We start from the raw sequence: 24,128 nt of genomic DNA, 5'->3' as shown, positions 1-24,128 counted from the left end.
TCCCGTGTATTAATCACACTTCTACATGCTTTACAATCTTCGGGACTTCTAACTGCTGGTTGGGTCCAGATAAGGCTCCAGTTGGACTTTAGGAAGAAGGGAATGACACATGGACGAATATCTCGTAATTAAGTTCTTGGAAGGGTTGGACCTTCTGGGTGGCGCGGCGGTGACCCTCACCCCAACTCCTTCCCATCCAACGCATGAGGCTGGATGAAGGGTGGTCCGCGCAGTCGCACCAAAACTGTTAAACCACCGAACATTTGTTGCTGGTCTTTTTGGAGGAGCTTTTCAAGTCAACCTCTTTCCTCCCCGGAGCCTGCGAGAGACACAAGGACTCGGCATTAGAAACAGAGCCGGCGAACAGATACCGAGGGAAGATTTAGGACAAGAGCCCCCCCCAACCACGTACCGATTTCTTAGAGATTTTCATTAAGATGTCGCTCGCCAGTGTATTAAAAGCCTGCAAAGAAAGAAAAAAAAGTTTTCGTACAGGAGTAGTGGCCACATGCATCAATTTCCCAGCAGAGTGGTAACATAAGAGATCATACGAAGACTTCCCTGCCCGTCGGCCGTCTTATGAGTCTTGCACCAGTCTTCAGCATTCCAGTTATTTAGAAAGATATAAAGTAACAGACGGGTGCCAGCTTGGTGACATCACATGTAGACAGATTAATAAATACAGGTGGCGGGGCCACTCACCTCGTCCACATTCTGGCTGGATTTGGCACTCGTCTCAAAGAATCGGATATTGTGCTCCTTGGCGAGCTGGAGAGAAAGAAGAGGGACGCTTAACAGGTCTGTTAGACCGGGTCATAGGCCGGGTGCCAACTCCCATTAATCTCAGACATGAGAGCCGCAACTTGTGCGCGACACTGACCTTCTCCCCTCGCTCCTTCGGCACTTTCCGTTTATGTTCCATGTCACATTTATTACCCAGAAGCATCCGCTCGACACCCGCTGATGCATTCTGCAAAATACCCCAAAAACATGAGTGAGACCCCCAGTGACTCCAGACTCACGCCAGACACCCCTAAGTAATACCAGTAACTCTGCACCCCCTTACCCAGACACCCCTAAGTAATACCAGTAACTCTGTACCCCCTTACCCATACCAGACACCCCTACGTAATACCAGTAACTCTGCACCCCCTTACCCAGACACCCCTAAGTAATACCAGTAACTCTGTACCCCCTTACCAGACACCCCTAAGTAATACCAGTAACTCTGCACCCCCTTACCCAGACACCCCTAAGTAATACCAGTAACTCTGTACCCCCTTACCCATACCAGACACCCCTAAGTAATACCAGTAACTCTGTACCCCCTTACCCATACCAGACACCCCTAAGTAATACCAGTAACTCTGTACCCCCTTACCCATACCAGACACCCCTAAGTAATACCAGTAACTCTGCACCCCCTTACCCAGACACCCCTAAGTAATACCAGTAACTCTGCACCCCCTTACCCATACCAGACACCCCTAAGACCAGTAACTCCGTACCCCCTTACCCATACCAGACACCCCTAAGTAATACCAGTAACTCTGTACCCCCTTACCCATACCAGACACCCCTAATACCAGTAACTCTGTACCCCCTTACCCATACCAGACACCCCTAAGTAATACCAGTAACTCTGCACCCCCTTACCCATACCAGACACCCCTAAGTAATACCAGTAACTCTGCACCCCCTTACCCATACCAGACACCCCTAAGTAATACCAGTAACTCTGCACCCCCTTACCCATACCAGACACCCCTAAGTAATACCAGTAACTCTGCACCCCCTTACCCATACCAGACACCCCTAAGACCAGTAACTCCGTACCCCCTTACCCATACCAGACACCCCCTTGGGCCTCGCCAGTAAGTCCAGACCCCAACCATTGGCCCTCCGGGTCTGAGCAGTCGCTCCGGAATCTCCGGTCTTCTCTTACCTCTTTAATACTTTTCATCCAGTTCTGGATATTTTCAAAGGATCGTTCATCTGTGATGTCATAAACCAGTATGATCCCCTAAAAAGAAAACCCTTAGATTACGTTAGCGGATATGCAGACCGCCCCCCCTCCCCCCAACACGCATAAGACACAGGCTTTTTCCTCCCCACATCGCTCAGAACACGTGCAGCTTTCCCGGCTTACGTACCATGGCTCCCCTGTAGTAGGCCGTGGTGATGGTCTTGAACCTCTCCTGTCCTGCTGTGTCCCTGAATGGAGACAGAATGATAAATAAACATCTGCTGGGGGGGGCGGTTATCAGCGTCGCACACGGACATGTTATGTACACAGACATACTGACGCAAGAGCCATCTGTCCCAGCGGACTCCCAGCTCCTGCCGATCCGTGACTTATTACCTGGTTACTCATTAATGCCGTGGATCGGCTGGGCTAGCGCTCTATCGCCGCTGGGCACGATCTACTCAATCACTCACCAGACCTGGAGCTTTATTTTCTTCCCCTGGATCTCCGTGGTTCTGATTTTAAAGTCAATCCCTGGAGGAAGAATAAGACGTGCGTCGTCAGGATATGTTTAACACAACAGAGGTGGATACATGGCCCGGACTCCCAGAAGCACAGGCATTGTCCTCACACTATACAGAGCCGACCGCTTCTTTAGAATACCGTATATTGGTAACAATAATAAGCTTTATTGATCGGATTCGTTACACATTCTATATAAAACAGCAGGAAAGATACATCGTGTTCCGGGAATAAAGAAATGTATCCGTCAGCCGCATCAGAAATAAATAATAAATATTATGTACACAGGTTTCATCCCGTTAAATTGTAACCGTTCCAAAGAGCTAGCAATCCAGCTCGTGCGGTAAATGAAACATTTTCTTGTGGTAATTCCTTGGAGTTTCCAGTTTAAAGCGACAACCTATTAGGGACCCCGCTGAAAGCTGGAGCAGCTTCGTGATAGGAGGGTGGGGACATGGCACAGTCTCCCGGCAGAGGTAAAGCAGGAAGGGAATTCCAATATACATTCCGGAACGTATGATGACCTTAGAACTTCACATAAGGGACTTGTAGTTAAGAGTGGAGGATAGAGCCCTTATCGGATAGAGAGGAGGACCCCATATCGGATAGAGAGGAGGACCCCATATCGGATAGAGAGGAGACGGGAGGAAGTATAGCTCTGATGGGTTGTGACATCATCCCAAACTTTCTGGAGGCTCACTCACCTATGGTGGAGATGTAGGTGTTGTTGAAACTATCTTCGGAGAACCTCACGATCAGACAGGTCTTCCCCACGCCGCTGTCCCCGATGAGAAGAAGTTTAAAGAGGTGATCATAAGATTTCGCCATATTGAGATAGAGGGTAGGGAGCGAGAGCGAGGAGGAAAAAGGGAGGGGGGAAGAGGCAGAATACAAAGAGGGGAAGAGGAGGGAGGAAAGAGAGGGCAGAATGAGAGAAGGTGGACGAGGGGGAGGGAGGAGGAGAGTCTGGGAGGAGGGAAATGCCTTCCTAGGAATCAGAGAGGGACAGGGATGGATGGGATTGGTGGGAAGTTTCCTGGGATAAAGGAGAGAGAGGCGAGAGGAAGATGTGAGACAAAAGCAAAGCGAGTGGGATGGAAGCACAAATCACTCCGACTCCCGCAGCCGGGGCAATTACTGACACAGGAGCGATGCCAGCGATGGTGCCTGTGATGCCCGTGCACAGCGCTCTCAGCAGGGACAGTCAATACACATTTATAGTAACACAAACATAAAGCTAGAGCGCAAGCTTCATGGGACAGTGTCTGGAAATACCAGTAGACTGTAAGCTCTTTGGGACAGGGTCTCCCATTGTACCGCTAGACTGTAAGCTCCTTGGCACAGGGTCTGTCATTATACCGCTAGACTGTAAGCTCCTGGGACAGGGTCTGCCATTATACCGCTAGACTGTAAGCTCCTGGGACAGGGTCTGCCATTATACCGCTAGACTGTAAGCACCTTGGGACAGGGTCCCCCATTATACCGCTAGACTGTAAGCTCCTTGGGACAGGGTCTGCCATTATACCTCTAGACTGTAAGCTCTTGGGACAGGGTCTGCCATTATTCCGCTAGACTCTAAGCTCTTGGGACAGGGTCCTTACTAAGTGTGTACCGGGGAAAAGCAGAGAGTCACTGGGTGTATTCTTTGTGTATTTATATAAATATATTTCATGCTCTGGACATGTCAGGACTTGCCTGCTGCTCACACATTACATTGTGCCAGCTTAAAAAAGGCGCATAATTGCCCACAGAACTCACATTCAGCCGTGCATGGTCTCGTTGGTTAGCGGGGGCCCCCTGCTATGTCCTGGCTGCTCTCCCCCCTGTGATCCTCGAACTAAGTCATATTTAAAGCGGTCTTAAAACTTTGCTTCGACCTTCACAATATGGCAGTCACGAAGTGCCGTTTCGTCACTTCCGAGCTGTTTTGCGAGCTCCCTTATATCCATCCTACAGCTTCCGGTCTCCCTCCTTTTCTGCAGCGGCCGCGCACCGTGAACATGCCTGTAAGTGCGTGGAGGGGAGAGCGGGGAGTAGGCCCCGGGCGCGGCTTGGAGAGACAGCGGGGGACGGGAGAAATAGACTGGGAGGCCGCCTAGAGAACTGCAACGGGGCAGGGAAGGCTGAGTGGCCGGCGGGAAGGGAGGTCTAGCCCGTGAGGTAGAGGCCGCAGCCTGGGCAAGATGGCGGTGCTGGCAGCGAGGCAGACATGGTCCTGGCGGTCACATATGTGGGCGAGCGGGCTGGCCTTGTGTTTGGGGGGTCGCATGCTGTGCTGGGCAGGGTTTGCCATAGGGGCCGGTGTCAGGGCTGCCCCGTGGGGCGCCATGCAGTGACTGTGCCCGGGCCTGCTGTGCTCTGGAGCTGAGAGACTGTTCTGTCAGCCTCATAATTAACTCTTTGTGGTCCGGATACGGGCTGCCCGCATAATCTCTTCTGTAAGCTGGGGCTGATGGTCTCCTGTTGCTATATGGGGCTATTGAATGCTGTGGCAGCCGTTATATTTGTCATACGCCGGTATTAACAATGCTTTTGCCCCGGCAGCTCGCTAAGGATCTCCTGCACCCCACTCCTGAAGAGGAAAAGCGCCGACACAAGAAGAAGCGCTTGGTACAGAGTCCCAACTCCTACTTCATGGATGTGAAATGCCCAGGTGAGCCGGCTGGCCGGTAACGCGTTTGTGTGCACGCCTCCTTTCGACGCACCCGCTCTAACTTTTTTCCTGTTTTGCCTCCAGGTTGTTACAAGATAACCACAGTTTTCAGCCACGCTCAGACCGTGGTACTGTGTGTGGGCTGCTCCACCGTCCTGTGCCAACCCACCGGTGGCAAGGCACGGCTCACAGAGGGTGAGTGCAATGGGTGTTTGGGGTATTTGTCCCATTGTACTCATAGCTGGCATAATGCTACCATGCCATGCCGAGCCCAGGTATATCCACAAACCGTGTGCAGCTAAGGGTTTTAAATAGCATTGCTACTAACCCTGTGTGCCCTTTAGCACTCGTCTTGCTATAGACCCAACGGATTGAGACATTCTCATTAAGACCCCCAACAGGCAGCTCGAGTCGTGTTTTGTTTTTACATCCTACTGAATCTGATTTCTTTTGTCCCCAGGATGCTCTTTCCGGCGGAAGCAGCATTAGACGCCCCAGACATGGACTGGAGGAGAGAACGCTGCATGTGGGGGTCAAGCTTGAACATCACGAAGGATGTCTGACACATTTTGGATACAAAAGCTCGTTTGGTGAAATGTTTTTTCGTGTGGGGAGATTATCTTCTCCACCGAGCTTAAAACGTTTTGAGTTGGGATTTTGTAAAGCGTTGCTGATGTAAAACCTCACTGTTTGCATTAAATATCATTTGAATAACTGTTTTTTGGTTGTCGTTGATTTACTAAGCGCTATCTGGCAAGAGCTTCACAAGTTATCAGCGGTGGCTCAGGGTGTGAGGGATTTCAGTTTTCTTAGATGGAATTTTGACATTTGGTCATCCTGCATCCTATGTCCTGTTTGGGACCCCTTTGAAGCCGGCCGATTCATTCTACCCCGTCAAACATTTTCCGCCAGCTTTGGGGTCGTCCTAATTTTCAGTTTTTCACATTCCGTTGTGAATTTACAGCTTCTGGTACTAGTCACTTCTGAACACCCCAAGTACCTTACCCTGGGGTATCTGGTTTTATAACCATATGGCTGGATTGGGTAACTTGGTGGAATTTTAAAGATATCCCAGCTAACACAACCAGATTAGGGAAAAAGGGGTATCTAAAGGAAGCTGTTAATATCCTGAAAAAGGCAAATTATGGTGAGACTGAAACTGAGCAGCTAAATGAACCTTGCGGGAATGGTAAAGTGTACAGAAACAAACGCCGCTTGAACAAATCGGTGCTCTGGATAATGGAGAAAAATTACATTTTACTAAAATCTCTTTAAAGCAGGGACCTAAAGAAATGGCCTCCCATGCAGCAAAAACTTTCCAGCACAGTTCAATTATAATAGGAAGTATTACCAATTTTGGAATAAACCAACACGAAAAAGGGGTTCATCTTTTATCAAAAGGGAATAAAGAAATTCAAATGCAGGACAGGCCACGCGCAGAGGGAATGTGCAAAAGTTCTACGTTACAGAGAGGGTGGTAGATATGTAGAAAAGCGTTCCAGGAGAGGTGGTAGAGGCTAATACAGACATAAACGTGCGTGGAATAGGGATACAGCTTTTGAATTTGAGACCAATGACTGATGGCGGTTTGAGTCTTTGAAGAGTCGCGCTATTACTGAACTGATAACAGGACTCTGGCGCCCCCAGTGGCAATGCTGCTAAACACAACGATCGATCAAAGTACGAGGAGGGGGATGGCGGATTAAACTGCCCTGTGTCCAGCGGCGTCCCTCGTATAACAGCTTCTTTTTACAACTTAGAATTCCCTTCTACACAAGCAGACGTTACAAGCCACTCCAGGCTACAGACAGAAAGCCCCCTTTTTTACCCAAACCGTTTTTTTCGGTCCGTTTTTGTAACTTGGCGGTAGCTATTAGTCTAAAAAATGCTTCACTTCCTGAGATTTACCGAAACTTCCTGTCCAGAAGCAAAGAATGCAAATAAAACGTCACCTTTCTCTCTCATGTTTTTGTAACGCTCTGCAGAACGGAGACGACTGATCAGGGCTTTGTGCTAAATCTACGCTAGGCAGAAAAAAAGGATGAGTCGAGGATCTGTTGGTCCAAGGAACATCAGAGGCGGTAATTTGGGGTTTCAAGATGGCCACCCATCAGCTAGAAAGAACACGAAAGGGCCAGCAAGGTTTAGACCCGAGGTTCTAACAAGGCTGCAGAGTCCCAGTACCAGCTTGGCCCAAGAAGCGAGGTTCTTCTATGCACCGTTAACCAGATATACCCCTAAATATTTCCTTACCCTCACGGCCCCTCCGACACAATGAGGGGGTGGTAAACATTAAAAAAAACACACTTCTTACAAAAATAAAAACCCCGGACTCTGTATTCACATAGCAGCCTTACTTTATTGGTGTAAATGGAAGCCTTAAAAAAATATTTTAAAAAACAGTTGGAGGGAAAGACTGTTTTTTTTCCCCCAAACGCCATCCTGTCACCCGCCCCCTCGACATTAAAAAGGGTGAGTTGGGGCAATTGCATTGCAGTAGTAATAATAGGACACCACGTGCTCTCTCGCCCCACGCCCCGTGTCTCGCCCCGCTCCCACCGCCCGGCCCTTGGCTTCACAGATAGGACACACAGACAGTTCTCAATTTTTGTTGAAAAGTGGCACAAAAAATATTTATTTGCTGGAACTGCACGGAAGCCGCGCGGCCACCGGCACCCTCCTTCCTCCCTCACATCCATTAAGTGGGCATTGCGGCGCGCACGTGGAATAAAGCATAGGCAGTGGTCTTAGCGAGGCGGGGGCCGCCGTGACGCTCAAACCGCACAGGATTTATCTGCAAAAAAATAAATCAAGTGCAGTTTGCTGAAGGAACGGTTTATTTCGAGACACGGATTTGGGGAGAGGAGGAGAGCCCCCCCCAGCGCGCTGAACGGGAATTAGGGGATCACATACAGTAAAAAGCTTGCTATCCGACATCGGGGGGCACACGGCCATAAGATCTGGGAGCATGACATGCGCATGTAACCGGCCTCCTCGTTCTACTGAGGAATGCTGGAAAATACCCCCCATTAACAGCAGCCACAACCCTCCCCACCCAGGCCATCCCAGTAATACCCAATAGAAACTATTATCGCACAAATAGGTAATCCAATCAGAGTCCGGTATGGCACCACGCAGCACCTTAAGATGCCAGGAGCGGAGCAGCAACATAATTTGGTCCATAAAATGAGGTTTTTGGCTGCATCGCAGCAGGCGTGCCGAGTGGGCCGTGTCCAAAGATCAAAAAGAATGTCCTTAAGGTTCCCGAGAGGGGGGCTCGCTGGGGGCGAGGAGGGCGATACAGGTCGGTTACAGACTTAAACGGTAAAAATAATAATAATGACACTTGCGCGGACAGCGCCAACGGCTGGCTTGGACAATCGAACGGCAGAAATGGCGGCACGTGAGACTCGGCCGGTCGGTGGAAAGGGGTGCGGGGGAGGCGCGGGAGCGGTGGAGGCAGCTGGCGGCGTCGTACCCCCCACCACCGTCTACAAGCAGTGGAGTTCCTGCATAGTGTCGTCCAACATCTTATGCATCTTGGTGTTCTCTTCCTTGGTGCTTCGTAGCTTATCTGACAGGAGGCAAACAAAAAAGGGACAAGGTTGAAGGACGGCTGGGTGAGGAACACGGAAGGGGATAGCAATGCCAGGGGCCGGCCAGGAGCCGTGTAAGCTCAGACACACGCAAGCAAACATGTGTAAGCCCACGTTCAGCGAAACCCACGAGTACAGTATGAAATACCCCAGAACACGCGCTGCACCCATCCCTGTATGTCACTGAGAGCCCCGCAATCACAAGAGAAAACTCTGTTGAGATTATGTTGTTTTGGGGAAATTCCCATGTATATAAAATATATATTTTTGTTTAGACCGCTGAAGACGCATCCTACCCCCCTTTTAAAACACGCAATGACGTACAAGCACTGAGCTGGGGCGTGGAGTATACAGCACTATACAATGTGCTTCTGCGGTGGCAGTGGCGCCACAAGACGTGAAGGTAAACAAAATATGTCATATGTTACCGGTTGTCAGCACGGACCCGCCGCAGCACCCATCCTCCTCCACCCGTCCATAGAGAGCCCCCCGGAGATTAATACCCAGGCAGTAAAATAAAAGCAGCAGCTCACACAGCTTCACAGGACGGCACTTTATTTCAGGTTACAGACTACAGTCATGCCATTCAGCGACGAATCGGAAACAGGGGTTCAGACTACACCGCGAAACCGAGCCGCCGTAACGTGCAATACGCTCCACCTACCCGGGGGTGAGGGGTCTGCCAACTAACCCATTCAGCCAGAGGTGAGGAGAGCTTACACACAGATCCGTAATTCATTAAACTGGACCGATGCCATGCGACTAACCTCATATGCAAATCAAGTGCTCCACGCTGGCAATTTGCATATGAGGGAGGATAATACCTTCAAAGGGGGAGGAGCTAGACCTTCCGGGTCTATCCGTTTGACGGGGAGATGACTTACACGCTCTCGCCACCTGTGGCCTTGGATGACCAGGAGCAGCAGTAACACGTGATCAGTAGAAACCCTCCATTTAAAGTGCCCATCCGTTCCTTTAGTGCCATTGGTAATGGAATCTTCATCACATGACTATAAATATAACGTTTCAATAAACCCTAATCTATATATAGAGTTATAACTCTTTCCATACACGGAGGGCAAAACTGCACCAATTTTATACCCGGGTCTCCTTCTTACCACCGATGGTCCTCCGGAGAGGCGAGAAAGTTTGTGGCCAATCAGGTGACGGGAATACTAGAACACACGAGAGTGCTGGAACCTTCAGGCTTCCGCCATATTTGGGGTTGGTTCTCGCTCACGTCATTGGCTGCTCTTGGACGTCTACAGTTTCCCCCCAAACCAGACGCAGCACAAAAGGGGGGGGGGGTTTGCAATCCGGTTGCCGAGCACACAAAGGGGTCCTTCTAGTTTTATTGGGAGCTTCTGACCGTGCAGGGACATTTTACACTCTTTGGGAATAAGAAGCAAAGCCAAGACTAATCAAAAAATCCTTAACTCGGGGGGGGGGGGCGAAGTGTCAATGTATTGCAGGACCTCAGTCGCAGAGGTCGTGAAGGGTGACCTTCAACTCGCAAGAAAGAAGCCGGTTTTTCTCCATTTGGCAGTAGAGGCGCTCTGCGGGGTGAGGGTGAAAGGGATCGGGACAGAGGAAAGGAGGAGAGGAAGAAAGAGAAAGAACGACAGATTAGATTACAAGCGGAGGAAAAGGGAAGAACGCGTTAATGAAAGGGGACGTTACAGCGTGAATGACGAGGAGGTGGGTTATTGCCCCCTGCGGCTATCGCGTGGCAATAAGAGGATATCATAGAGAATGAGACCATACAGAAAGGGAGACGGGGCCTACCCGCTACCCTACCCTGCCCTGCGCCATCGCGCACGCTGCGTTTAGGAGATGCAGATAGATAGTCTGTCTGCCACAACCTAAAGTTTTTGATGGGGCATCACAAAACCCAGCACATTTTAAACAAATGTTCTAAGGGGACAAAAAAAAAAGCCAAACTCGCCCTGGAATATCTTTGTCCAGTCTGTGAGCGGGTTGCTGTCTTGTAGTTAACAGATAAAGGAGATAACCCTTATTTTTCTTGTTAAAAGTGAAGCCGAATTAGAATGTGTAAGGAGCCATTTTGTCTCTTTAGGACACTCCCACCAGCCTCGCATTCTAATCTCCGCTTTTCACTGGAGTTATAGGAGCGGCACGCAGGGTGGAGAAGATTACTATGTGGTTCTAGGCATTTCCACATTATGCCAGCCATAAGCCGCCAAATAGAAAGGCCATATAACACAGGCGGCATCTCGCCACAAGCTTCCTGGCGGCTCAGAGTTTATTCAGCAGCCCAAGCGGGACCACAAAGTATTTAGGAAATGCAGCAATGAGGGGGTCCAACAGCATCTGCAAACCCCCTTATGCATTATTATTTATTGTTATATATTGTACCATCATGGAGGAATCCATCAGTATACTAACCAAGTACTGCACAGGGACCCCCACAACCCAAACCACAGGCCTATTCCCAGGAAGTGGGGCATGTAGTGACCCCACAGCACCCCCTGCCACTGAGATTATCAGCGCTGCCATCAGCTTCACACAAATAAATATTATTATAGATTAATAGGCTTATTTTGTACCAGTTTACATTGCATACCAATTCCAGTGATATCCGCCGCACCCGATATAAATGGAAACTATCGGGGTAATCTCGAGCAGTAGATTTACGTCGCGAGCAGCTCTAGTGTCGCACGATTGGCGTCTGTGATTAGAGGAGACTTACAAGCTACCAGCTTCTTATAAAACCTGAAATTCCGGTAAAGGAACAAATCTAAAATCTGTTTAGAATGATGCCTCTGCTACGGGTATAGAGACCCTCCTAGCAGGAGACTTTAAAGGCTGACGTATGATACCGAGCCCCTGCCGAGACCACAAACGACGTTTTAACGGTTTGGGGGCTTTAAGAAGTTCACTGCTGGACTGCTCACCTTAAAGAGAACAGCGAAGGGAAGTCGCATCGTACACTATATTTTATATATATAGATATATAGACTTGGAGAGCGAGCGGTAGACATGGAGGGCACCCTGTCCTGGCAAAGCTTTCTTTTGAGCCGATATTGAAGACAGTAAAAGGAAAATAAGATTAAAAAAAAAAAAAGGGAAGGTCACGCATCAAAAAGGGCAATAACTACTAAACCGTCGCTGCCACTTAGAAGCAATAACGCACAGGCTGCTTTAAAGAGACAGTAGACACATGGAACGGCTTAAAGGCGATGCTTTCAATATTATAGACAGTAAGGGGAATCTCTGCAGCAGTTGAAAAGACTCCAAAAAGAACTGCGGAATCTTTGTGAAATGTAAGCCTTTGGCAACCTTCCAAACCACGGCACAGACTGCCTTACAGGGCATGGAGGGGTACGTGAACAGGTTTGGTCCGCATGGGCACCCTTAGCGTGGGGAGGAAGCTTTGTTTCTGCGTAGTCTTCCTGGGGGGGAATCGGAGACTCAGATAATATTTAAAGGGTATACGTTACAGAGTTTCTTTACACAGGCAGGACTTGCTAGGTTTGGCCGCTAATGCATGGAGAGGCTGGAGAGAGATCAATCCTTCAGCTCAAGGTTTAGTGAATGACAGATGGCAGCTTGTGAGGCGCAAGAGAGAGAGAGCGGCGCATGTCACGTATGAAACCACAACAATCTAGACAAATAAAGAGACACTTTTTTGGTTTATAAAGTTCATAGCGCTGTCTTTGATGTTGGTATAAAACAAGAGAGAGAGAGAGAGAGAGGGAGAGAGAGATGAAGGAGCGAGGGGATGGCAGCAGGAGATGTGTCGGCTGAGAGTTGCAGGACTTATCTGTATGAAACAGAATGGAAAAGAAAGAAGTTGGTACAGAGCGTGACTGCCTGGTAAAGGAACAATCCATGCAACAAAAGAACACAACGGGAAGGGACGCACGCGGGTTAGCAAGAAGTTCCAATGACACCCGGGAACAGCGGCCCGCGCAGAAGACAAACCACACAACTATTTCCAGTTATACGGCCACACGAAATGTGCCGACAAGCTGGGTAACAAGACATCAGTCTCACACTCACCCAACAAAAGGTGGGGGAATCGCGCTCTACGGCCACCCAGTAACCCCAGGGGTATGTTTACTGCAAGCAAGCAGTGGGAAGCAGGCAGGACCTGGCCTTTTGGATCATCCCTCCCAGTGGCTGGAGAAGTCACCCCGATGGACAGACTCACACTCAGTGCAGTTAGTAGAAGGCTGTATCTGGACACAGCAAACCCCAGGCAGCCCCCCCCACACCCCTGCAAACACACGCGGTATTTACATGGAAGTCATATCATTGAGAGCGTGGTCCAGCTCCTCGCTAATGGCCTTGTACTTGAGCTTCTGTGCGTAGAGCTCGTCTGGGTAGGGAGAGGGGAGTGGGTGAGAAGACAGGTTGACACCGGGCTCTAAGTACCTGGCCCTTCATACACTCACAGCCAGGGCATCGAGTTATCATACAATAAATAGGCCGAGAACTGGGGCAATGGCCGTCCCAACAACCTCTCTGCGCTACGGCCAAATTCACTATTTTAATAGAGCTACGTTAAACGCATAGAGGAAAGGAAGAGAGATTTAAACAAGTTTGTCCCTCACAGGCAGTCTGAATATCACAGGCCAGAATATTTTAGGTGTCATGGAGTTCTAAACGTTAGCAGAGTCCCTTAAAATGTCTAATAGAGGTTTCTCCCTTCCCCTTACAGGGGCTTGCAAGCTAATGAAGGAAAAAGAGGGGTAAATAATACTACCTGATACCCTACATCGTAAAAGCCTTTCCCCTGCTGCAGACCTGAAAGCCCCCAGCTCAGGTTATGTAGAAAGCATCTCCCAATTTATGTGGGTACTTGGGGGGGGATGCAGGTGACCTAACCATGTGGTTACCAAGGCAGTCAGACCCAATGGGTCCATCTGGTGCAGCCCAGACCTTACCTTCCAAATCATCGATGGTCTTTTCCAGTTTGGCCACTGACCGTTCAGAAAACTCTGCCCGAGTTTCAGCCTAAAAAACGGGAAAGGAACATTCAGAAACCATGCTTCCTCCCCAGAACATATATATACACACACACACACTTACTTTTAGGGGTGACCTACTGCACCTCATTAAACATGCCAAACACAACACCCACTCACCTCCTTTAGCTTATCTGTCAGGATCTTGATCTCCTCCTCATACTTATCTTCTTTCTGAGAGTACTGCAGGACACAAAGCGAGGGAGAAACGTCAGAAGATGCAAAACAGCAGGGACTAGCAAAGGGAATATCACCCCACGATCTGTCTGCAGGGCCCTGGATTACAGGCGTTCTGCTAACATATTATATCCCGTGTCACATGGATAGAGAGAGAGAGAGAGAGAAAGGACAGAACAGGAGACCCCCATTGCCAGCCTTACCTTCTCTGCCTGGGCTTCCAGGGATTTCAAGTTGTTGGTGACATTTTTCAGTTCCTCCTCCAGCTCAGCACATTTGCTGAAGAGGGACGGAGGCCAAAGTAGAGGAGAGATGAGTTGGAAAGGAGATAAAGAGAAACAGAGCAGAGCAGAAAAGTGAGATCTCTAGCCCCATAGAGACAGGACACACCGAGTGCCCGGGGTCGCTCCAGGTGATCTGACCTCCTGCGCTGTCCATCCTACAGCTACACTTTTAAAAGGGACTTTATCCCTTCGGAGTACATTTAGTTATTCTGAAACGCACCGGCTGCTGCTACACGATTCAGAAAGCAGGCGTACATATCTGTATCCGCTAAGAACTGCTAAGGAAGCCGCCACACGCGTGGTTCCTCGGATAGAGGCGACAGTCGCAGCGGTGAGATCATCTGGAGCAGGAGAAGGAGCGAGCAGGAAAGCATACGGCTAGAACAGAGGGGGACATGGGAGCTCGACACCGAGGAAACAGTACCTTCTCGTCAGAGGCATTTAAACACTTCAGGTTCTGGTCCAAATGTCGGATCTGCTCCTCCAGCTCGCGGGCTCGGCTGAGTTAATGGCGACAAGACGGTGGCAGATGGAGGGTAGGGGAGTCGAAGTGGAGGAAGGAGCCGGTAACACAACACAACCAGGGCAAACAGGAAAGGGTGGGGAGGGCAAAAAAAACGTCAAATTCAAGTCATGCAATGGAAAGTGGGAGGTTAAACAAGGCCTGAAACACAAGGACAGCATCCACCGATAACTGAGTCAGCACCAGTAGGTGCTATCTAAAAGAGCAGAAGCGATCGGCAAGCCCGATCCATGTGTCCCAAACCAGAGCTCACAATCAATAGGCAGCCCCCTATCCAGCAGGGCAGTTAAAGTACCCCCGTTGCTTTGCTTTCAGGCCTTGTGTAACATTACGGGCAGGTGTAGCTAGAAGGGGACACTCACGATTCAGCCAGCTCTGCTCTCTCCTCCGTACGTTCCAGGTCACCCTCAATGATGACCAGTTTGCGGGCCACCTGAGGAGACAGAATGCGTAAAAAATAACGTACTGGGCAGGGAACACGAGAAAGTTAACACTGGAAATCGTGTGCATTTAAATCAATACTTGTGATCACCCCCCTGTACTATGTGAATGCAATAAACGTCGCACCCGGTTCTTACGACCAAAGGCAGAACGCTAACAGCCCAATCGTTCAAACAGATGTGAAACCAGAGAGAAGCCCTGCTGGGGCGGATCTCTAACCCCGGGAAGCCGGTAGTGATCTGTAGAGATCGCGGCTCTCGTTGGCCTCTCACCTCCTCGTACTTCCGGTCGGCCTCTTCTGCTATGTGTTTGGCTTCCTTCAACTGGATTTCCTGCAGCTCCATCTTCTCCTCGTCTTTCAGAGCTCTGTTCTCTATAACCTTCATCCCCCTGCGAGAGGCAACAAGGAACACAACATTTACATGATATCTTCAGGCATTCGGGAGAAAGGACCGCTCTGCCTGATTGATAGCCCAAAAAGTCTGAGGCCACCATCAACCGGGTACAAAAAAAACACTTAACATAACTTTATTGATAAACAATGTTCCTTGTGTTACATCTATTTTGATACAGATGTTACCAACTCTTGCAGCCTATGTATGGTGGGTGCAATGTATGTATAATAAACTTAAAAAAAGAAACAAACGAGAACCACCCCAAAAATACCCCCCCCTACTAAGTTTACTTTGGATATTCTTCTCAATTAAGAACCAGTCCTGAATTCCTTAAACATGCGCAATAACCCCACACAGCGCCGGATGTTCTCAGTCGTAAAGCGGGAGGATCTGGAACTATTTTGAAAACCATTTCGATTAAGAGGCTCGAAAATGGCTGTTGGGTGTGAATTTGTCAATAAGCTGACATTTACACAGCCGGCTGGTAACGGGCTCCGGGATCAAACAGAAGCTGATAACACAGAACAAACACAGCATCCCGACCACCCCAAAACGCTTCCTGAAAAACAGGAAAACACTAAACGGGTTACATCCTGCAGATACAGGACGCAACGGAACTAGAAGCGGGCAACGTGCAAGGGCCCGTTCCATAAAGGGCCAAAGAGAGCCAACGTCAGCGACACTTTTAGCTTCAGAACTACCGAGGCTCCGTAAACGAGCAGTGCCATTTAAACAGCCGGCCGCGCCCAGGGCCACGAGACATTACCGCCAGCGACAGGTTAAAGGGTCGGGGCGAAGTAACGCCCGTACAGGGTATGGTTGGGGCTTCCCGACCCACTCACCGCTCGCTCTCGTCCGCTGCTTTCTCGGCCTCTTCCAGTTTCTGTAAGGCCGTGGCGAGGCGCTCCTGCGCGCGGTCCAGCTCTTCCTCCACCAGCTGGATTCGGCGGTTCAGAGAGGCCACTTCTGCCTCGGCCTGAGGAGGAACACATCGCACACCATTAACTCCATGATTAACCCAAAAACCACAACGCCAAACCATGAATAACGTGCGTCTTCTGATGTATACAGGGGGCCGGTGTACGCTGGAACCTAAATAATCATGTCAAGCTCAAGTCATCCCCCCCCCCCACATACCCTCTAATTATCTCTATGGAAACCAAAGGGAAGCTGCGTCGGGGAAGGGGGGCAACGTCTGCAAGAGTAACACAGGGGGCGTAAAATCACAGAGTCTTTTCCAAGGAAATCCCATTACGGACGACTTAAGACGTGTTTTGAGGTTCGGAAAATAAATCCCGACAGGCGCTATACATTAAAAGTATTCAGTCATAAGGCAGCGATCCATCCGCCGGCTTGGCTGAGTTACAGCACGGGGAGCCGTATGCCGGTTGCCATGGTGTTTGTGGATTAGCTTCGGAATGAATGAAGGAGACAGATGGAGGAAAGACACCCCACGCGATATTTACGCCGTAAAAATTACAGTGCAGAACCATCTAACCAGCCCTGGGAAAATATCACGGCGTTCTGTTTAGTTTTACATCGAACCTGGATACCCGAGACCCGTAACGAGGCGCCCAGAGATATAGCTATACGCGGTTACTGGCTGGCGCCGCTCTTACAGCAGTTATTTTTTTGGTAACCATTTTTGGTCAGTGAAGCTGGGAAGGGGTGAGGCGTGTTGGCTTCTGTAGAAGGGGTGCACGTGGCAGCCGGGAGGGTGGTTTGGTTGGCACGGAGGGATTTTTCAACAGGGAGACCTAAAGCTACCGGAATCCACAATTTAAAGTATCTGGCGAGGAACTTCCGGTCCCGACAGACACTTACTTGTTGATCCTGTTAACCCCCTCACTGCTAAACTCCCCAGACCAATCAATCATGTAACCAAAGGAAGTAATAACTGGCACTGCCCCTCAAATGCAAATTTAACCCTCCGGGCTCTAATTAACGCACTCAAAAGGGTTAAACCCCTTTCTCTAGTTTTCACGCAGAAAAAAAGCCTATTAAATCATTTTTAGAGAGTGTCAGAAGCCAAGCCAGAGGCGACAGCCCGCGGCCGACGTCTGAGAAGCCGTCACTGAATCCATTGTGTCTGTGACAGCCGACAGCGGCGTGAGGATGCCGGGGCGAGCCACAATCTTGGCAGGGAGCGATGACACAACGACCCAACCCAGCGCGGGAGCAGCAGACGCCCAGAGTGCACACAACGTAATCCCCACACACCTCGAGACTAAACGCTGCCTGTGAAGCACATGGCCGGCCACAAACGGCTCTGGAGCTCAAAGCCAATAAACCTTAGTGGATCTTTCAAAGTTTGTTCCTTTTCTATGACGACAACCTATCAGTGCCTGCTTTTGACTGTCCAAAAAAAGTAAATTTAAAGGTTAAATGTGCCATGAGTAATGTTTCTTTTCTAGGAAGGGCGGAACAGCACCTTTAATCTACGTATCCATAGCAACCAAGTCCCAGATGGCTGAAACGCTTTAACTGCTCACTTTACGGACTACAGGAATCTCAGGAGAAGGTCCTGCCAGATGAGCGCTTAGAGAAGATTACACAAGGGGTGTGTGAAGACGCGGGATCGGCCTCTCCCTACAATATATTATCAGATTAACCCACGCTTCATGCCGCTGTAACCCAATCACAGCACAGCCAACTCTGCTTCCAGGTTATTTTTCACCCCAACACCTTGTCCAATTGGCCGAGCCAGGATCCCTGGTACTTCAGAGCGGGACGTCTAGGCGTGGAAGGTCTCCCTGACGTGTATGCTTTGCCCCCGACACTCTGCTGCAGGTGGAGGAACTTTGGCCAGAGAACAAAGAATGACATCTTGACTGACACCGGAGACATGTTAAAGGGGCCACCGTTGGTCGGCTGACTGTAGACCCCCTCGCCCACCCAGTTCCCAGCTTCCCCCCCCCCTGCTCATCCTGCGTTGGGGATGTTTGATGAATGAGATTTGTTGAGTTTCACAAAATTGCAATTACATTTTCGAAAAGTTTTTTCAATAGCTACATTGAGACACGTTGCTTTGCTCTCCCCAGCCCTCCTCTCCCTCACTTCTCTATCTGCTCTCTAGCACTCCCCTCCCCGCTTTCTCGCCTACCCTTCTGTTCCCGTCCCCCAGTATTCCCAGATCTCTAACCCACCCTCCAGCCCCTTCTTACCTGCTCCCTCACCCCCCTCTGCCCAGTCTCTCCTCTCGCCCCCCCCCTCTGCCCAGTCTCTCTCTCTCTCTCGCCCCCCTCTGCCCAGTCTCTCTCTCTCGCCCCCCCTCTGCCCAGTCTCTCTCTCTCGCCCCCCTCTGCCCAGTCTCTCTCTCTCGCCCCCCTCTGCCCAGTCTCTCTCTCTCTCGCCCCCCCTCTGCCCAGTCTCTCTCTCTCTCTCTCGCCCCCCCTCTGCCCAGTCTCTCTCTCTCTCTCTCGCCCCCCCTCTGCCCAGTCTCTCTCTCTCGCCCCCCCCTCTGCCCAGTCTCTCTCTCTCTCTCGCCCCCCCCTCTGCCCAGTCTCTCTCTCTCGCCCCCCCTCTGCCCAGTATCTCTCTCTCGCCCCCCCTCTGCCCAGTCTCTCTCTCTCGCCCCCCCCCTGCCCAGTCTCTCTCTCTCGCCCCCCCCTGCCCAGTCTCTCTCTCTCGCCCCCCCCTCTGCCCAGTCTCTCTCTCACCCCCCCTCTGCCCAGTCTCTCTCTCTCGCCCCCCCCTCTGCCCAGTCTCTCTCTCTCGCCCCCCCTCTCTGCCCAGTCTCTCTCTCTCGCCCCCCCCTCTGCCCAGTCTCTCTCTCGCCCCCCCCCTCTGCCCAGTCTCTCTCTCTCGCCCCCCCCTCTGCCCAGTCTCTCTCTCTCGCCCCCCCCCTCTGCCCAGTCTCTCTCTCTCGCCCCCCCTCTGCCCAGTCTCTCTCTCTCGCCCCCCCCTCTGCCCAGTCTCTCTCTCTCATCCCCCCTCTGCCCAGTCTCTCTCTCTCGCCCCCCCTCTGCCCAGTCTCTCTCTCTCGCCCCCCCCTCTGCCCAGTCTCTCTCTCGCTCGCCCCCCCCCCTCTGCCCAGTCTCTCTCTCGCCCCCCCCCTCTGCCCAGTCTCTCTCTCTCGCCCCCTCCTCTGCCCAGTCTCTCTCTCTCGCCCGCCCCCCTCTGCCCAGTCTCTCTCTCTCTCGCCCGCCCGCCCCCCTCTGCCCAGTCTCTCTCTCTCTCGCCCGCCCGCCCCCCTCTGCCCAGTCTCTCTCTCTCGCCCGCCCGCCCCCCTCTGCCCAGTCTCTCTCACCCTCCCCTGAACAGTCGCTCGCTCCAGCTCCGCCGGTTTCTCACCTGCTCCCTCGCCCTCTTCTCTCCCTCCACCTCCCGGCCGAGTCTCTCGGCTCTCTCCTCTGCATCGTCCGCCTGCTGCTGCAGGACCTGGATCTTTCTCTTGACGGCCTCGATGCTGGTCATTCCCCCGCCGGACATCTCTCTCTCTCTCCCTCTCTCTGTGTGTGACTGCCTGACTGAACCTCTCTTCCGGTCCGCGCGCGCCCCTCACTTCCGCTGACCACTCCCTTACATTCAGGAAGCCGGGAGCGCCCGCAGACGACTGCCACCCATGGACAGCGCGCGGTACTGCAACCAATCAGCCGGACAGGGGGCGGGGCTTTTCACCCCACTGTTCATCCCACTGACAGGGTGTGGAGGGGTATCAGTGATCAGAGGGGGCATTCTCTGGCATGTGGGGTATCCTTCATGCACGATGGGGGTATTTACTGCAGCCTAGGTTTCCCCTCAGTAACTGAGTGAGTTTATGAGTTGAGGGCTATGCATTGGGATTTGGGGGTCCTCTATATACCCCAGACTCATTTTGTGTGATATTTGCCCCTATTTAATCTGTGGGTAATTTCATGTGACGTTGAGGCAACCATCTTTACCCTGGGGCATCTTGTGTCATGAGAGAGATACTCGGTAATGTGGTGGTCATGCCCTCCAATAATTGGGGGCTGATTAGCGTGGTGGACAACACGCAATCTAATAGGGGGTCTCTCTATTTAACGACCTCCTTGTATCGATGCATCCATTTATCTATCCACCCTTCTATCTAGCCATCCATCTATCTATCATCCATCCACCCATCTATCCATCCACCCATTTATCCATCCACCCATTTATCCATCCACCCATTTATCCATCCACCCATCTATCCACCCCTCTATCCATCCACCCATCTATCCATCCACCCATCTATCCATCCACCCATCTATCCATCCACCCATCTATCCATCCACCCATCTATCTATCCACCCCTCTATCCATCCACCCATCTATCCATCTATCCATCTATCTATGTATGTATCATCCATCGACAAATCTATCTATCTATCTCTCTGTCTATCCATCCATCATCTATCTATGTATCCTTCTATCCATCCATTTATCTATCCATGTATCGACACCAGTCTCCTTGGTGTTACTTACATCAGCAGCTTTCTTCTCTGCCACTTCTAGCTTCTCCTGGGCATCCTTTAAGGCTTCTGAGTATTTATCCAGCTCATCCTCTGTCCCCTTCAGCTTCTTCTGCATGGAGACCAGCTCATCCTCCAGCTACGGGACATCCAAGAAAAAGATAGGTGAAGAGGTACCCAGGTATGGAGCACGTGATAAGACATTGTCCTCTACAGAATAAAGCAATGTATGATTGTCAGGTCAGGGTGATGGATGGGTCAGGGGCAACATTGAATGAGAGAGAGGTAGGGGCAGAAGTCAGAATGAGGCTCATTTGGAGGTCAGAAGGAACATTGAGTTATGATGGAATGACAATCCAATGGAGTGGTGGGCAAATGGAGAGGCATGGTGGGTCTTTGGAGGGAGGTGTGATGGACTTGCAGAGGGCAGCCAGGGTTCATCTGGAGAAGGTCTCAGGAGGGATGGTGGGGAGGAGAAGGTCTCAGGAGGGATGGTGGGGAGGAGAAGGTCTCAGGAGGGATGGCGGGGAGGAGAAGGTCTCAGGAGGGATGGTGGGGAGGAGAAGGTCTCAGGAGGGATGGCGGGGAGGAGAAGGTCTCAGGAGGGATGGCGGGGAGGAGAAGGTCTCAGGAGGGATGGTGGGGAGGAGAAGGTCTCAGGAGGGATGGCGGGGAGGAGAAGGTCTCAGGAGGGATGGTGGGGAGGAGAAGGGATGAGGTGTCGGGAATGTAAACAGATTTTGAGAAGCTTGCTATAACAATGTGTTTGTGTTCAGGGTATTCTCCTGCCGCGTCGCTCTCAGGTCTGTGGAATGTATTATAAGGTGTGGCAGTTCTGTGTACATTGGCTGTAGAATGTTCCTGGACACACACTTTGTATCGGGGTATGCCGTTAGCCCCATTATAGCTGTACTCATAGTGCTGGGTTAATAAACGATGAGGGCTGGCGTTCCAAATGAGAGTATAATAACAAGAAACAGATTCTGATTTTGTTGGCCAAGTGGCCCCTGTGTCAACCTATTTAAAATAAGCATGTGCTTGGTCTAACGGTTGGTATGATCCACTTAAATACCAACGTGTTCTAATCTTTTTTCACCTTTCCCACAGCCTTGGCCGTTGGCTCCTGAAGATTCTAGTTGGCTAACACTTGGAGGTAGGTATTTGGCGAGCCTCTCTAGAGCCCCCGGGACCTCCAGGAGACCCGTCCCCCCAATACCTGCTTGCACTTCTCTTCCACTTGTTTCTGCTCTGCCTCGGCCTGCTCGGCACGGTCCAGGGCATTCTCCTTGTCCAATTTCAGCATCTGCATCTTCTTCTTGATTGCCTCCATGTTGTATAGGTGGTGCGTACAGCTGCTTGAGAGACGTCGGCTCTTCTCCTCTTGTCCTGTTGCTCGGTTCTCTGCCTCCTGCCCTATGTGAGGGTGCGGACACCTGTCCTTGGACGACGCGGTGGCCCTCCCTCTTATCTCTCGAAGCCCGTGCTCACTGCATTGTTATGCTGGTCAGAGGAGGCTTGGAATAGTGGGGAAGATCCATATTTGGAATCCTACGGACAACTGGCTCCTGAATATAAAAGGCTGGTATGAGGTTGGTGATTATTTAGTTACAAAATCAGCTACCAGTTGGGTCATTGTCATCGAGTGTTTGAGAGACCCCTCCTCTCCCTAAATATATCCCCATCTGGTAATACCTATGTTTGCCTTAATGTCACATGGAATATAAAAAGAATGGCCATTGTTCTCTCAAACGAGCCACCGAGATACAGACCGGAGACATCCATTCCGACGGAGTTGTTTATTTGGTAAAATTGGAGTAAAAACAGAATACGGTTTAATGCAAAAACAGATAACATTTTTTATATACGTTTAGAATGCAGCCCCTGTATGCAAATAACTTTACTTATATGCACATCATTTCATTAGGAAAAAACAGGGTGTCCCTTTGTAATGAAATACAGACATTAGAGGACCATGCTGGCCCTCCGATGGCTTCACCAGGAGTCTGGCTCATAACGTGCCATTAAATAACACCAATTCTGGGTAGAAGTAAGGAGCTAGCGTGCTATCTGGGGGCAATTATGTGTTCTATGCATTGACCCTATACGTGCAGTAGGGGGGTCTTTGGAGGGCAGATTCAGACCTTAGTAGATAGCATTGGTATCGTGCTATAAGGATATAGATGATGATGTCTGTTTTAAGGCCGGGGAGTGAGCGTCAGACAGCTGTGCGCCGCCCCGACAGCCGGTCAGTGCAGTGTTGGGTGTCCGAGGCAGTAGTTTGACGGTTTGGGTGGGATTAGGGTAATAAATATCAGCAGATACATTTTTACAGGTTAAAGTTTGAGATCAGCTCTTGAGATCCTGTTTTCTTTTCCAGGCGGGGCAGTCAATACAAAGGAAACACTTCCATTTCCCGTAGCAAAGATAAATCTTCCGCCGCCGGTCAATCTTGCTTCTTGGTGACGGCAGTTGATGCATGGAACTGACTCTCAGACAAGGCACTGTCAAGCGCAGTATTAGTTTTGTACTGATTGAACGGAGAAATAGTTGCTGGAAAGTTGTCCTTGGGTGCTGTAGTGGTTAAAAATCTTCTGTCCCATACTTTGCGAGTTAACACATACAGAGATTTCCCACCAGTGATCCAGTGATCTACTTAATTAATTAACTAGAAGAAAACGGATAAATATGCCTGGCGGACGACCGTGAACTAAATACAACCCGCTGCCCCCGAAAAGCCCGAGCAGAACATTTGTACGGCCCTACATTATATATTAAAGCTTTAAAAGCATCATTTATGAGCGATATTTTCTCTGTTACCAGACCCGCCGTCATATTTATTCCTCTGAAAGTTTAATAAAATACAAATAAAGCAAAAAAACATTGTACGACGTCTGTGTCACATGGCAATAAAGTGTTCCCGGCAAAAATGATAAACGGGGCAAAATTCTACGTAATTCAATGTTTATTTCCAGAAAAGCCTGTACTATTAATGGAACTGCAGCTTTAAATTAGATTACCTCTTGCCTCTGGCTCTTGAAATCTCTTGGATCACTGATCCAGAAATGTCCCTCTTTTGGATTTAATCGGGACTGGAATCCATACGTTCCGGAATCCATACGTTCTAGAATCCATACGTTCTGGAATCCATACGTTCTGGAATCCACAC

General features: G+C 50.3%; 3 protein-coding genes across 12 annotated transcripts; 1 reads left to right on the top strand and 2 right to left on the bottom strand.

Annotated features, from left to right (window-relative positions):
• Positions 1-88: 88 nt before the first annotated feature.
• RAB13 (RAB13, member RAS oncogene family) lies at positions 89-3,438 on the bottom strand. The gene is made up of 8 exons (XM_053475113.1): positions 3,193-3,438; positions 2,440-2,500; positions 2,154-2,214; positions 1,946-2,023; positions 881-970; positions 703-768; positions 413-463; positions 89-319 (listed from the first exon to the last, which is right to left on the bottom strand). The coding sequence occupies exons 1-8, from the start codon at positions 3,314-3,316 to the stop codon at positions 248-250; spliced, it is 603 nt and encodes a 200-aa protein (XP_053331088.1). The 5' UTR covers positions 3,317-3,438; the 3' UTR covers positions 89-247.
• Positions 3,439-4,359: 921 nt separating this feature from the next.
• Positions 4,360-5,855, top strand: RPS27 (ribosomal protein S27). The gene is made up of 4 exons (XM_053475118.1): positions 4,360-4,494; positions 5,033-5,141; positions 5,226-5,336; positions 5,602-5,855. The coding sequence occupies exons 1-4, from the start codon at positions 4,375-4,377 to the stop codon at positions 5,628-5,630; spliced, it is 369 nt and encodes a 122-aa protein (XP_053331093.1). The 5' UTR covers positions 4,360-4,374; the 3' UTR covers positions 5,631-5,855.
• Positions 5,856-7,480: 1,625 nt separating this feature from the next.
• Positions 7,481-22,447, bottom strand: TPM3 (tropomyosin 3). 10 transcript variants are annotated; one of them, XM_053475105.1, is made up of 10 exons: positions 22,179-22,447; positions 20,976-21,101; positions 16,391-16,524; positions 15,426-15,543; positions 15,075-15,145; positions 14,614-14,689; positions 13,849-13,911; positions 13,648-13,717; positions 13,001-13,079; positions 12,372-12,521 (listed from the first exon to the last, which is right to left on the bottom strand). In XM_053475105.1, the coding sequence occupies exons 1-10, from the start codon at positions 22,290-22,292 to the stop codon at positions 12,518-12,520; spliced, it is 855 nt and encodes a 284-aa protein (XP_053331080.1). In that variant the 5' UTR covers positions 22,293-22,447; the 3' UTR covers positions 12,372-12,517. The 10 variants fall into 10 exon arrangements, with proteins under 10 accessions (XP_053331074.1, XP_053331072.1, XP_053331075.1 ...); XM_053475098.1 differs by lacking the exon at positions 14,614-14,689 and adding an exon at positions 14,109-14,184 and having other exon boundaries at positions 22,179-22,431; XM_053475099.1 differs by lacking the exons at positions 12,372-12,521; positions 13,001-13,079; positions 14,614-14,689 and adding exons at positions 7,481-8,715; positions 14,109-14,184 and having other exon boundaries at positions 22,179-22,431.
• Positions 22,448-24,128: the final 1,681 nt, after the last annotated feature.

Source organism: Spea bombifrons, chromosome 9 (assembly GCF_027358695.1).
Source record: "Spea bombifrons isolate aSpeBom1 chromosome 9, aSpeBom1.2.pri, whole genome shotgun sequence".
Classification (NCBI taxonomy): Eukaryota; Metazoa; Chordata; class Amphibia; order Anura; family Pelobatidae; genus Spea; species Spea bombifrons.
This window is presented reverse-complemented; position numbering and strand designations above follow the sequence as displayed.

Coding starts and splice junctions, on each gene's coding strand:
- RAB13 (XM_053475113.1), bottom strand. CDS start 3,316: ATGGCGAAATCTTATGATCACCTCTTTAAACTTCTTCTCATCGGGGAC. Junction 2,215..2,439: donor AAAATAAAGCTCCAGGTCTG/GTGAGTGATTGA, acceptor GTCTCCATTCAG/GGACACAGCAGGACAGGAGA. Junction 2,024..2,153: donor CCTACTACAGGGGAGCCATG/GTACGTAAGCCG, acceptor TTTTCTTTTTAG/GGGATCATACTGGTTTATGA.
- RPS27 (XM_053475118.1), top strand. CDS start 4,375: ATGGCAGTCACGAAGTGCCGTTTCGTCACTTCCGAGCTGTTTTGCGAG. Junction 4,495..5,032: donor CGCGCACCGTGAACATGCCT/GTAAGTGCGTGG, acceptor TTGCCCCGGCAG/CTCGCTAAGGATCTCCTGCA. Junction 5,142..5,225: donor CATGGATGTGAAATGCCCAG/GTGAGCCGGCTG, acceptor TTTTGCCTCCAG/GTTGTTACAAGATAACCACA.
- TPM3 (XM_053475105.1), bottom strand. CDS start 22,292: ATGGAGGCAATCAAGAAGAAGATGCAGATGCTGAAATTGGACAAGGAG. Junction 16,525..20,975: donor CAGAGAAGAAAGCTGCTGAT/GTAAGTAACACC, acceptor GTTCCTCCTCAG/GCCGAGGCAGAAGTGGCCTC. Junction 15,544..16,390: donor GCAGCGGACGAGAGCGAGCG/GTGAGTGGGTCG, acceptor TGCCTCTCGCAG/GGGGATGAAGGTTATAGAGA.